The following is a 14,808-nucleotide window of genomic DNA, read 5'->3' on the forward strand; positions in this document are numbered from 1 at the left end:
AATATCTGTTAATAACTGATGTTTTGACTTAGAAAAAAAACTTGAGATGACAGAAACTGGCAAGTTTCTTGTCTATATGTCAATAAATTACTACCAACTGATTGAGAGTTGAATGATCCAAACTGATAAAAATCCAAATTTGGAAAATGGAAACCCAAGCCAGTATTAAATGAAAAAACATTAATACAGTTCTGATTTTAAAAATTTTTTAAATTCACATTCCATGAGTTTTTAACTATTTTTATGACTTGAAAGTTCTTCAGAGTTTGTTTCCTAGATATAAATGGTTATTAAAACCAGCAGTAATATTTCAAGGCATAATGGACCTTCTAGTCTAGTGACATTATAATGTTAACTCAACAAGAATAAACTGTTTTCGCACAATTGTTTTCTCCAACACCTAATGCCCATATGTTTAATAATACTTATTTTTATTTAAGGCACCACATTATTTGACAACTAGTATGTTAAAGTGAATATTAAGCCTACTAGTTGTGACTTGTGTTGAGCAATATCTAATATTTGTTATTGAATGTAACAAAAAATATTAAAAGTAAAATAATAATTTCAATATTTCTATGAAAATCTACATACTACACGTATCACATCAGCATTAGGAAATTTTATGTGGATAAAAGTAAATATCATAAAATTGCTTGTATAAGTCATCTTACTAGTTGATAATTGACACAACAGATACTCAGCAGATACCATAAACAAATGATACTTACACTGTGTGAATAAACAAATCTTAATCTCATTCACACAAAAACTGCATTATTCTGCATACTGCATAACAAGTCCTAAAATTTCCAGTTAAAACCATTTTAGTAATGAATGTATAAGTAAATTTGAGCTGATAGATAATAGGATTAATTCATTAATTTTGTTTTATGCACACAGTGTAAAGAAAGTAATGCAGTTTGAAGATTTTGTATAAAAAATGACCAACTTTGTTTTATTCACAAGTGTATGCAGAATAATGCAGTTTTTGTGTAAAAGTTACTAATTTGTTTTATTCACACAACGTATGCAGAATAATGCAGTTTTGTGTAAATATGATTAAGTTTATTTTATTCACACAGCTGAAATCCTACATTTTAAGATTTATTGACTAGGTAAACACAAGACCCCTTTATTAAGGTAACTAGATCAATATTCAACTATGGCTGTATTAAGTTTCTCATTGAAGTAACTTGTACATTTAAATTACTTCCACACATTAAAAAAAGTGCCATAAATGTGACAAACTTTTAACCATATAAAGGGTTTAAATCACAGAATTTCTTTATAAACTAGTAAAATGTATAATAGTGTGAGACTAACCTATCACACCAAGCAGATCCTTTACCAGATAAACCACAGGCTGACAGAACTCTGAACGTTTATGTTAATCTATATAATCATCTATATAATGAACTGAGTACTCACTCTGGCTGTAAACATCTTGGTTATTAAATTATACTGATTACCATAATACATATTGGAGTTTAGTATTTTTCAAAATATATTTAGATATAAAATACTAAAGCCAAAAAGTTATGTACTGTTGGATGAAAAACAATGTTGCCATGACCCATGACTAAACACTACTGTAAATATCATATGTTACTACATTTGATAGCTTGGATTAATCAACTCTTATTTACAGGTGAGTTCTGTTGATGTTCAAGAAATGATCTTTTAGAAATAGGATTAATCTTAACACAACCCATGAACAAACACTACTGTATACAACATATGTTACTAGATTTGATTCCTGGGATCGACCAACTTTTCTTCACAGGGGAGTTCTGTTGATATTCAAGAATCTTCGACTGATCCTTTATAAACAGTAAAATCAAATTATCAAATCACTCTGTTCTACTTCTGTACAAGCTAGCAAGATTATAAAATATGAAAGACACGTTGACACATTACTTTCCCTAAGGTATTACACAGAATGATTACTTACATGGTTAGCCACTAAACATATCTGTGTACTAAAGTGTACAGCTCTTAGTGATAGAAGACTTATCATATGGTAAAAACATTTTATAAAATTTACATCAAATATGCAATCTTCACCCTTACACTGTTTTACCTTGTGATATTCAAATTACAGTAAAATTAAACTCAAAATGAATCTGCTCAATCTTCATAAAAAATAAATAAAAGAGGAACATTTTATCTAAGTCAAAATATTGTAGACTTCTAATATAATTACTGTGTTAATCTTTTAGCAACATAACACTTAAAACAAATCTGCCAGCCCTCAGTAAAAACTGGAACATTCGTCCAAGTCAAAATAGTTCTCACTTCTTACACTTTTATTGTGTTAAACAGACAATAAAGAAACTTTAAAGGAATCTGACAACTTCAGTAAAACCTGGAATATTCAACCAATTCAAAATAGTCCTCACTTCTAATACATTTATTGTGTTAAACTTACAGTAAAAAAAGTTAAACCAAATTTACCAGAAGGCTTCAGTAAAACCTGGAATATTCAACCAATTCAAAATATTCCTCACTTCTAACACATTTAATGTGTTAAACTTACAGTAAAAAAAACTACAAATGAATCTGCCAGACTTCAATAAAAACTGGAATATTCTTCAAAGTCAAAATATTCTACACTTCTAACATATTTTTATGTTAAACTCAAAAGGAACAGAGATTATCATGCTATTATGACTGGAAAACAACCCTATGATTATTATGCCAGTGGTTTAATTAAGATGGTGTAATTAATTACCATCCCAATTACATTCTTCTGTTTAGTTTCTTTACACAAGAATATGTTACAAACATATCATCAATGTGGAAAACTTTTACAGAAAAATATCTTGGAAATCAGAATCCACTTTGCATTAGAACATATCACAACTGCCATAAGAGTGAACAACAAGTGACAAACCACCATAGGTATAACCACTGTTGCTCTGTTTCAGATACCAGAGTACTAGTTGGTAATAAATAAATATCATTTGATGAATGAGAAAAGTTATTAAAAGTTTCATTAGGTATTAAAAGAATATACAATAACTGATAATCAACACAAACTTTTGGACCTTTATTAAAAGGTTTCTCCACTGCCAAAAAAGATAATTTCATAAGGGAAATGGTAATAAGTGGTTTAGCATTCATCATTGTCTCTTATGGAATTGAAACAAAATAAGCAAGCTGTTCAACTAAATTCTGTTAGTTATTTCTAGTGTAATTTCATCTAACCTCAAGCTTATTTATACGATCTTGATAGTCCTTGAAAACCTGCTTCTGGTGTTCTAACTCCTTTTGGATTCTAGTTATTTCTTTTTCCAGTGATTCTTCTTGTACCTGTAGCAAACACAGAGTAAACAAAAATCTCTTGTTATAAAATTTGTATGTAAGTATATATACTATCTAATAATGGAACAATATGTGCAACATCTAACTACAACCACCAAACTGCACAACAATGTCAAAAATTTAACATCAGGCTTTAAAATAAATTTTTCAGGAAGTTAAATAAAATTCTTAACATTTACATATGTAGATACTTATACTATAAAACCATTCAATCAGACAATCTTTGCAACAAATTTCTGTTATTGATTGGTCAATAATTTAACTGTATGCAAAACTAAACCGAATAAGACTAAAGATTACTTTCTTATTCAACTTATTTATTGCATTTAAGGAACCTTCTTATTTTTGTTAAATTTAAATTTTCAGCATCCTGCTCTTTCTGTCACTTTGACCAAGATCTATTTTGACAACTACAATCATTACAACATAAGAGTAATACCTGTAACTTTCAACTTTATCACTCATTCAGTAATTGTTGCACACACTAAATAGAGGATAAAAATCTGATACTATGGCTACATTCAGTGCTTATGATTATAGCAAAAATAAATTAGTGGTCAGATAATCAATGTGTAATCTCCTAACATCAGGTAAACATTTCCTGATGACACCAACTCACTTCACATTACACAACAACTAGTAGTCGTATAATCAGTATGTAATCTCCTGACATCAGGTAAACATTTCCTGATGACACCAACTCACTTCACATTACACAACAACTAGTAGTTGTATAATCAGTATGTAATCTCCTAACATCAGGTAAACATTTCCTGATGACACCAACTCACTTCACATTACACAACAACTAGTGGTCAGACAGTCGTGAGTAATCTCCTGACATCAGCTCGTGTCACATTACACAACAACTAGTGATCAGACAATCATATACAATCACACAACATCAAATACACATTTCCTTGATGACAAAAAATTTCTTTATAAAATAATACAACTTATCATCAACTAATGTATATTTAACTTCACTACAATACTAGTTAAACAACAATAATGGTATATTACACATATAACTTTACCTAAACTGACCTGTGTTGGAAAATTAGCTTTGTGTATCACTTGATAGGAGAGAGAATTTTCTAGTTCTTGCACTATTTCCTCAGTTTTTTTTTTCTCAAGAGCTAATCTCTGTATTTCATACTTTAGGATCACTTCACGTGAATGTCTGCTAGACTCTGCTCGACTAGACGATAACTTACTAATGTGATGTGAAAAGAAATTACCCATCAATTTCTCATATAACTGCATGTTAGGTACCTAAAATTATCTAAGTGTATAAAAAACAGACTGTAAAGAAATGAAGATATAAATGCAATTATACTTTTATATTTACATATGAAAGCCTCAATAAAAAATAAATACCTATTCTTAGGCACTCTTTGTTTATTTCTTAATATAGAGTATTTCTTCCTAACATCTTTCCATTAATGTAGATTTTTACATTTATAAATAAATAAGGACATTTTTTTGCTTGTTATTAATGAATTAAATATTTTTTCATACTTAGTTCATCTTTTTTAAGATGAAATAAATTAGTTTTTAAGAATACTGTATTTGAATACTTCAGCTAGTTTGGCATTTCAATAAAACTCGGTATACTTACACATGGTGTATTAAAAAGTATATAACATTTGTTCACTCATGAATAAAAACAAGACTCAAGAGATAAAAAAATTATAAAAGATGTTTGTGAACTACTCAACAAACACAACACTGAGATAAAAAACTCTAGGTAAGATGTTTAACACTACTGAACAGAAACAAAACTCAGAGTTATAACATAACATTTAAGGACAACAAGGGACCTGCTGATCCATCTGGGCTGTCCCATCCACTCAAATAAACAATTAAAAAAATACACTCAAAGCTAGCCATTATCATATAAATATTTATCAAGCTTTCCATTAAATTTACTATTTCCACCCATTCCAAAGGCTTACTTCCCTATTAGAAAAATAAAACTGCTTTAAATGAAGATGACTCCTACCCTGCCAAGATTTTTATTTGTGTCCCCTAGTCATAACATTCTCACCATTAAGTATCAAAAAGGATGATGCAACAACACTATCAATTCTCTTAACAATCTTAAACACTTCAATCAGGCTCCATCTAACTCTTCCTTTTTCAAGAGATAACAATTTAAGAGATCTTAGCTTATACTTGTATGACAACCTTTCCACATATCATCCTAATAGCTCTTCTCTGAACCCAACATTAAACACAATATTTCAAATGTGGCCTAACCAATGAACTATACAATAAAATTATAACTTCTTTGACTTGTATTCAATATTTCTGTAGATACAACCTAAAATCCTATTTGCCCTGCAACTAGCAACAGTATACTGCTTAGATGGCTTAGGAGACCAATCAACCAGAACACCAAGATCCTTTTCTTCAAAAAACAGTATTAAGGTTACTCCCATCAAAATTATATTTATAATTCAAGTTCTGATAAACGACATAATTACTTTGCATTTATTATAATTAGAAGCAGGACCCTACTCACAGTCAGCAATATCCAAGACCTTAATATCATCTGCAAATTTAAGTAATTTACTGACCATTTCTTCATCTTTGTAATTGATATAAATCAAAAACAACAAAGGTCATAACACTGAGCCCTGAAGTACCCCACTTGTAACATTAATCCAGGATGACTGAACTCCATTTATAAACATCCTCTGGTTTCTTCTATCCAGCCACTTTTCTATCCAATGAGACAACTTATACACTTACAGAAGTAATGTCAAATGCTTTCTGAAAATCCAGATACACCAAGTCCGCACCCACATCCAGTAACTTCTTCAAAGAACGTCAAAAGATTATTAAGGCAAGATTTTCTCTTAGTGAAACCATACTGACCATCCAACAAAATTTCAAATTTTTTAAATGACTTTGTAAAGCTTCTTTTCTCACACTTTCAAAAACTTCTCCCACCAAAGATATAAACCAATAGGCCTATAATTACTGGGACAATTTTCATCCTCTTCTTTCAACAGATGAGTAACATTAGCCGACTTCTATCTCTCTAGAACTTGTCTACTATTCAAGAGCTTACAAAAATTAGTTGACATATCCAATCCTTAATCTCCTTCAAATCCTACTAAAGCTAAAAAAATATCAGCTTTTTATTTTTATGTATATAAAGCAATAATAAAAAATCAAATAATGAAATACTATTGCTGAAACATATAACAGTTGATACAGGTTTTTACACAGATATCATTGATAGAGCAGTTAAGAAATTTAGAACAGAAACAGTTGGTAACAGTTATTTGATTAAAGTATCAGAAAATAAAAAGAGAAATGTTATTTTCATCTTATATAACTGGTTTATATTATAAAGTTTTAATATTAAAAAAAAATTATCCTACATATAAACCTGTAAATAAGATTAATCAATTTTCATCTTATATAACTGGTTTATATTATAAAGTTTTAATATTAAAAAAAAATTATCCTACATATAAACCTGTAAATAAGATTAATCAATTTTCAAATAAAACTAAAATAAAGTGAATATAATGGAAAAAAAACAGATATTTAAAATTAATTTGTGAATGTGGAAACATATTCATAGGTCAGACTAAAAGGAACCTAAAATAGAGAGTGAATGGCACAAGCCAAATGCTAAAAATAAACAAATAGATATTTCACCATCAGCCCAACATTTCAGTTGAAACAAATTATGTTATTAGGCCAACTTAAAATGACCAGAAATATTCATGAATCCTTGGAAATAATTAAATGTGATAAAAGTAATAATGTGTTAAACAAGGATGAGGGATTATATAACAGGGCAAAATGTATTTAGAGAGCATAAAAGGCTATAAAATTAAGATATCACATGACTGAATAGAAGGTATAAACACTGTTATACCCCTGGGATTTTTCACTCCTGAAGATGACACCTTGAGGAGTGTCATAACATGTAGAGTGTATTTATTTTGTGTAATCTAGAAAATATTGTTGTTTTAACTGTTTCTTGTTTATTTATCTATGGCTTTACACAAGTGTCCATGAAAAAAAAATTTGTACCCTTTGTCAATATTTTATTTATACTTAACAGTTTCTACCACTGACATCTAAACCTGTAATCAGTTTTTTGGTACTATTTCTTTTATGAATTAGTTAATTTATTAATAAATAGATTGTTTTAACTCACAAAGCATAAAACTATTAAAAAGCAACTTAATTTCTTACCTTATATCATTATTTTTGGCAGCTGCACCTGTGCTGTTTCTATGAACATTAACATCAACTGGCTGAATCAGAGGAAATGGCTTTTCTTTGGTCTCACTAGACTCTATTCAATAAATGAAATAGTTTAAAGTGTCTGTAAACCCTCATATGAGTATAGTAAATCCTCACTGTGGATTAAAATTACTATAGTGATAGTAACACCTTTTCCAATAACCACTCCCCCCTCCCCACTCACTCACAGCTATCTAAATCTTGATCTGTCCTCTAAGCATTGATAGAAAAATTTTTGTTACAGCACACCAGCTTTTATACCCCATCAAAAACATATGCTGATCATGTGACTACTCTACACCAACCGTACTGCACCATCTATACTAGTGCAGCTAGCTATCTCTACTATTCTAGAATAATCATTACTTTCGAGAATTGGCAGGCACAAACCATAAACATCAGCATCTCAGTGGGAAGTAGGTAAGAGGAGGTAAGTACCTATCGGAAATACATTTTCAGAGTAAGAAAATGTTAACTTCCAAAACGGTACAACCTCTTCTCACCCAAAGCTAGAATCCCACATTGCTGAGGTGGAAGGGCCAGCGAAGGCACATCAATCTCAAATCAGGCAGAAAGAGACTGCACTGAAAGAATGGTTGTGCTAGAATATGAAAAGAAAGCACACCATTGGAATACAGCACTACTTTTGGAACCGATATGCTTTTCATCCAGCAATCAATACAGTAACACAATTGGGGTGGATCTGAATTGACAGGCACCACTGAAGTCAATAAAGAGACATACAGCACTGAATAAGTGAAGGAAGTACTGGATAACTATGACGGGGGGGGGGGGGAACAAAATATAGATGCACATACCACTGGACAAGCTGCTGCCAGTCTTACAGAAACACCCCATCTCAACAGTGAGTGTTATAGAATTATTCATATCTAGCGCAAATATAATATGAAGCATACCTGACTAGGCAACACCAGCTACCAGGTGGGATCTTGAAATATGATATGTATCAACATAAAATATATAAGAAAAGTAACATGTCAACTTACCCCAGTCAAAGGTGAAAAGGTTATAATTGTCACGGGAGGAAAATGATACTTGCCCAAGTCAGACAAAGCCAATTCACGCAGGTAATGTGCAATAAATGTATTTGGAGTTGTCCACATCCAAACCTGAACATTCTCCTCCAAAGCCCAGCAAAGGTGAGCAGCTAAGAACACAGTTAGATGATGAATTGGATGCTCTTTGCATTGAAGCCTGTAAGTGAAAGGCAGAACTTTCAGAAACACATTAAACATCTTACACATAAACTGCCAGGGAGGTCTAGATATCAAGAAACTTGAGATTCTTGACCTGAACAGCAATATCGATGCAGAAATAATTATAATTTCAGAAACTATGGATAAAGATGATATTAACATAAACATCCAAGGCTTTAAGTCTTTCTCATGCCCAAAAACAAGTGGTACAGCTATATATTTTAAAAACTATCTCTCTCATTGTATAAGTATTGAAACAGACACTTTCTCAAAAATAAACAAAAGTATCCTATGCAATATCCATTTCAACAACAGGCAACTGATTTCACTTCTAGCCATGTATTGTTCTCCCAGCAAACCATTAGACATAAACTTTCTCCAAACCTGTTTATTAATACAACCTAAACCCATTCTAGTAGGAGATTTCCATGCCCCTCCCCACACACACACACCAATTTCCACAGCTACCACACTAGCTCTAGAGGCTTAGCCCTTCACACCTTGCTAGAAAACAACAACATGCATGTCATCAAATTAACCACTGAACACACTACCATGCAGCTACCGACTCTTATGGCATTCTAGACCTTGCAATAATTCCCAACTCAACCCTACCTTTCTCACAGAACTTCTCTGTACACCCTTCTGTGTCCAGTGACTATTTTCCAATTTCTTTCATTCTACAAATTAACAGACAAGACACATCTTCAAATCTCCCACCAGCTTTCAACTACACGAAAACAGACTGGAACAACTTTAACACTTTACTAGACACTCTTTTACCTAATCCCATTACCATGGTATCATGCAAAGACGACCTAGATATTTACATAGAAAAGGTTACAAAAGCCATTACTTAAACAACACAAAAGACAACCTAGATATTTACATAGAAAAGGTTACAAAAGCCATTACTTAAGCAACACAAAAGACAACCCTTACAGCATAAAGAGGCAACACACTTCAACATTGGAAGCTAAATACAGGGTTGAAGTGTGTTGTCTCAACACTGGAAGCTAAATACAGGGTTGAAGTGTGTTGTCTCAACACTGAAAGCTAAATACAGGGTTGAAGTGTGTCGCCTCAACACTGGAAGCTAAATACAGAAATACATAACTTAATTCTTGAAAGAAGACACATAAGAAGAAGCTTCATGGCATCATGATACATATCACTAAAACCACAAATAAACAGAATACACACTCTGGTTAAAAGAAAAATAATACTCCTGAAAAATGACAATTGGCTACAATTTTGTAACACACTAGACAATAATCAAAATCAACCAAAAGAATTTGGAAAAAATTTAAATCTTTAACATCTGAAAAAACAACAACAAATTATTTCATCACATTAAATATAATAACATCACCACCAAAACAGACATTGATAAGGCCAACTTGCTAGCCAGCTACTACAAAAATTCTTTTTCACATATCGATTCTCCACATTTCAACCAACAACTCAAAAAAAGTTGACAATCACATAGCATCTCAACCCGAACTATTGACCTCATATTTCCTAAGTCTACTAAAACACAAACATCACCAGACATTCCTGACTTATTCAACAAAAAAATCACTGCAGGTGAGCTTAAAACTAATATTAGATCACTAAAAACTCAGATCCTGGCCATGACAGTATTTGTAACATAATACTCAAAAATGCAATGAACAACATATTACTATATTTACTTAACATTATGAATCTATTATTTCTATCAAGCTACTACCCGAAATCATGGAAAAAAGTCACCATCACAGTTATTCCTAAATCTACTTCAAATAATTCTAATCTGGACAGCGCCAGACCAATCATGCTGCTTAGGTAAATTACTTCAGCACATAATATCAAACAGACTACTCCTCTATCGTGAGAACAACAACCTGATACCAAACATCCAAAACTCCTCCCATAAAGGACAAACTGTAGGTCATCTAACCAGATTAACTGAATCTATTCACAAGTCATTTAACAATCTACCCTAGCCATATTCTTAGACGTAAAGAAAGCCTTCGACTCTGTCTGGCACAATGCTATTAAATATCACCTTCACAATATCAAAATAAATAACACAATTCTTAGATGGACATCAAATTTCCTTAGTGACTGCTCAGCCTCAGTTAAAGTTAACAACACCATTTCAAAATTGTTTGACATAACTGCTCCGTCCTTTACTTTCTCTTTGTTAACAACATCCCCTTCCAGAGTCTAACTTATACATACTTCTCACGATATTCTGATGATATTTCTATTTGGAGAATCTCACAAAACCCCCTAATAGTAGTGAGTACAAAAATCACTTGACACTATAGTAAATTGGTGTAATCATGGAAGGGTAATACTTAACTCAATTAAAACAACAGGAATCATATTTCAAAATAGGCTTATCCCCTACAAGTACACAAAAAATGCAATATACAAATAATTAATGAAAGATTATCATCCCTAGCATTTAAATACTACAGTAAAGCAGAAAAAAGAAACCTCTTAACTGCCACCCTCCACATGATGACAAGTGCATCATAGATAACACTGTCCCCATAAAATGAATACTTAGCTATGAAATACACTTCAAAGTTCTTTCTAACCTATTCATGTTGTTCTCATTTCTGCTTTGGGCACAGGACAGGTAGACTATTCAGCATCTGTCCTGTGAAAGTGGGTTTTCTCGGGGATCTTCACAACAAATTCCTTGGCACTCTTGAATATTTTTTATCCCAGCCATGGCAATGGATTTATAGATCCCATCCACTAGGTGACTCTGCTTATAGGGCATTTATAGAGACATGTTTTGTCAAGTGTTGTCACTTTATTTCTTCTCATCAATGTTGTCATCATCATAGTCATCAGTATTGGTCTTAACTCTGCCTCCTGGACTTCCAGACATCTCTCAAATCTTCATACCAGCCAAATTAGCAGATACTACCTTACTCTGAATTTTCTTTGAACCCCATGTATTTCTTTTTTCATGAGCAGAGCAAAGGGGGGTATCAATATCCCTGAACACCCCAATTTAAGAAAGCTTATCTTTCCTTTAAAAATTAAATTCCTACCATGATCTTTTTTTTGTGTGTGTGTGTGTACTGATGAGAAAGGGAAGGGAAGAAAATAGGAGAGAAGGCCAAACCACCTGCTTGGGCACCAAATGTCTAGGGAAAGAAGGCCTGATCAGGATAGAGGATAACATCAGAAGAAAGTGAAAGGGTGCAGGAAACATCTACGGCATAAATATTGGAACAATGATGACCGCAAGCTAGGAGGAGGAGAAGGAAGAGGACGTGGAAAGGTGGTACAAGGAACTTGTAGCAATGGGTTCAAATGGAGAACTGGACAGGGCAAGAATGATAAAATTAAGATTCAATATGGCAAAAAAAAATGGGACATGGAGGAAGGACAAGACGAAAGGAATGGAAAAGAAGAGAAATAACAGGGAGGGAGAAAGCTTTCTGGAAATGGGAGAATCAGATGGTGTTCAATAGGACAGCTCTATAACTAGAAACAGTTGACATGGATAAAGCATGACCAAACAACCAGGCAAAGAACTGGGAAGAAATTATACAGAACCTGACAAACTGCCAAAAGTTCCAGGATGTTGAAAATGGAGAGTAGCCTCCTTTACGAACCATCAACTTGAAATCTTTTGGAAATCAAGGAAAGCCCCCAACCCACCAAGGAAACATTGGTAAACAGATGAGACTCAGACACAGTAGAGAAATGAGAACCCCCACAGTGGTCAGTTCCCTGTCAAGCAACCAATGAAGGTCAGTCCTGATCCCAGGGGGATGGGTAATGGGATAGTCCAAAGAATTGTGTGAGAAGTTCCATTGGTCAAGAAGTATCCACTGAAGGGAATGCATGGGAGCTCAATCCAATGGAATGAGAGCTTCCAAGGAAGCCCACATCACCAAAAGAGAGAGAACCCTTGCACAGTAATAAAAGAATAGGGTAAGGCCATTGAGACCACCCTCATCATATCTCTGAGCCATAGTGGAGAAAGCTGGCCCTGATGAATATGGAAATTAAAGAAAAACTCTCAATGGAATAAGATATGGAGTGGGGTTAAGAATGGATTTCTCAAACTAGATCAGAAAACCCTACCTGATTAGCTTCCCAAAGAAGTAAGCAGATGCAACTGACTGACTAGGCACAGGAAGAAATGAGCAGGAGCCAATAATCAATGAAAAGGTGAGTCTGAAGACACAAGAAGTGAAAATGATGGACAAAAGAGCATACCACTCAAGAAAACCCACAGAGCCAAAGAAGGACTGAATGGCAGCACCTGGAACTGGAAGACACTACCCTTGTGGACGAACCAAAGAAAAATATGTAACACTGGAGCAGTTGTAATATGAAGAAAGGCATCAATCACAAAGATTTTGACATCCAGAGTCCTGGAAAAAACCTCCTGAAGTGAGAGGTAGGACTCCATGGTGTAGCAGGGTGGCTCCAGATAACAGTTCAACCGGGACAGGTTTATGACAGATCTCCAATCTCCCATCTTTCGAGGAGCAACAATTATACAGAAAACTCCAGATGAGTAGGTACCACCTGTTCAACAGCCCTTTTGTGTAATAGGTCTTGAACAGACTAGGCAAGAGATTGGAAGAGGTACAATCCTGAGGAGATCTGGGAAGTGGATTGAGAGGGAGTGAAACTGAAAGCTGAAACCTTCAGACAGAACTTGTAGAACACATGAAACTGTTGTGAAGTGTAGGCAAAAAGACACATAAACTAAAAATGCTTGGAAAAAGTACTCGTTACTAACAAACTAACAAAACCTATAAATTTTAAAAACTACAAAGTACATAAAAATAACAAATTTACAAACTATTAAAATCGACCTTAATATAAAGGAATAACAACACCTAAAGTATAAAACCTCTAAAGGAACTTAGAAGATAAAAGGCACCTAAATATCGAACATATATGTTCACTCAAAGAAATGATAAGACAAAAGACATGAAAGTAAAACCTACCGTGAAAAACAGGAGAATGATGAGGCAGGCATCCAGTTAACAACAACAAAATTTGACTCATGTCTAATCCCCAATTAGATGTGACTAGTAGTAAAGCAAAAGGAACTTACAACTAACTAACATAAACAGTGAAAGGAAGTATAAATAATGAACCAATACACCCACAAAATTGACCAAAGTTACAATTACCCAAACAGTAACTATTGTGCAAAACCTGTACATATACTGAAAATTAAACACAAATAAAGTAATAATCAAACTCGACATGCAAATTTAAACTAAACTAACTTAGATGATAAAGAATTATAAAAATCTAACTTATCAAATACTGAGCAGATAAGACATGAAAGAACTAAATTATCATGTGAGGAAATTAGGTCAATCCACACAAGCACACAGAAACTCAGTAAACATGGGTATACCTACTAGCAGTGAGAAATACGCTGTGAAAAACTTAACACAGAAGAAGAATACCTAACACAGGAGATTACATGGAGGCACAATAACAGGTGGAAGGTGCTGCAGAAAAAAAAATCCACTCAATAGTTATATCCTTCCCGACATGAAAGGAATGAATCATCTAGTGAATGTAAGACTCGAACTAAAGCCCGTACTTCCCAGCAGACATCATCGACCCTGAGACCTGGGGACTCGTGTCACATCCATTGTTGACTGTTGCAGGAATTTCATCATCTGCCATAATAAATCTCGAATTCAAATGAACAAATTATAATTTGAAAAACAGAAATATCTTGAAAACAAATGAGTAAAAACAATGGAAATCAAACATGAAAAGGTGAAACTTGAAGTTAAAACTCACATAAATTTTGTAATCAAATAGAGAGTGAGTTAAAACACATGTCTACACATATGTCAATTGAGAAAGTGAGGAATGTTCTAGAATAGTAGAGGAAGCCAGCTGTGTTAGTATAGATGGCACAGTATGATTGGCACAAAACTAATGGTGTATAGAGACAGGTGTGCTGTAGCAAACTGTTTTTAGCAGTGCT

General features: G+C 33.2%; 1 protein-coding gene across 2 annotated transcripts in view; it reads right to left on the bottom strand.

The window, feature by feature from the left end:
- Positions 1–1,090: 1,090 nt before the first annotated feature.
- Positions 1,091–14,808, bottom strand: part of LOC106466425 (serine/threonine-protein kinase Nek8-like) — a 77,470-nt gene continuing 63,752 nt past the window's right edge. The window contains exons 25-28 of one of the 2 annotated variants that reach the window (XR_002612194.1): positions 7,552–7,654; positions 4,365–4,543; positions 3,211–3,315; positions 1,091–1,823 (exon numbers count right to left, since the gene is read on the bottom strand). Coding sequence is in view for 1 of the 2 variants with exons in the window: in XM_022394434.1 (XP_022250142.1) it covers positions 1,725–1,823; positions 3,211–3,315; positions 4,375–4,543; positions 7,552–7,654 (476 nt within the window). In the remaining variant the exon portion in view is untranslated. The remainder of the gene's footprint in view (positions 1,824–3,210; positions 3,316–4,364; positions 4,544–7,551; positions 7,655–14,808) is intronic. The other variant, XM_022394434.1, reaches the window with a different exon arrangement.

Source organism: Limulus polyphemus, unplaced genomic scaffold, assembly GCF_000517525.1.
Source record: "Limulus polyphemus unplaced genomic scaffold, Limulus_polyphemus-2.1.2 Scaffold2256, whole genome shotgun sequence".
Taxonomy (NCBI): domain Eukaryota; kingdom Metazoa; phylum Arthropoda; class Merostomata; order Xiphosura; family Limulidae; genus Limulus; species Limulus polyphemus.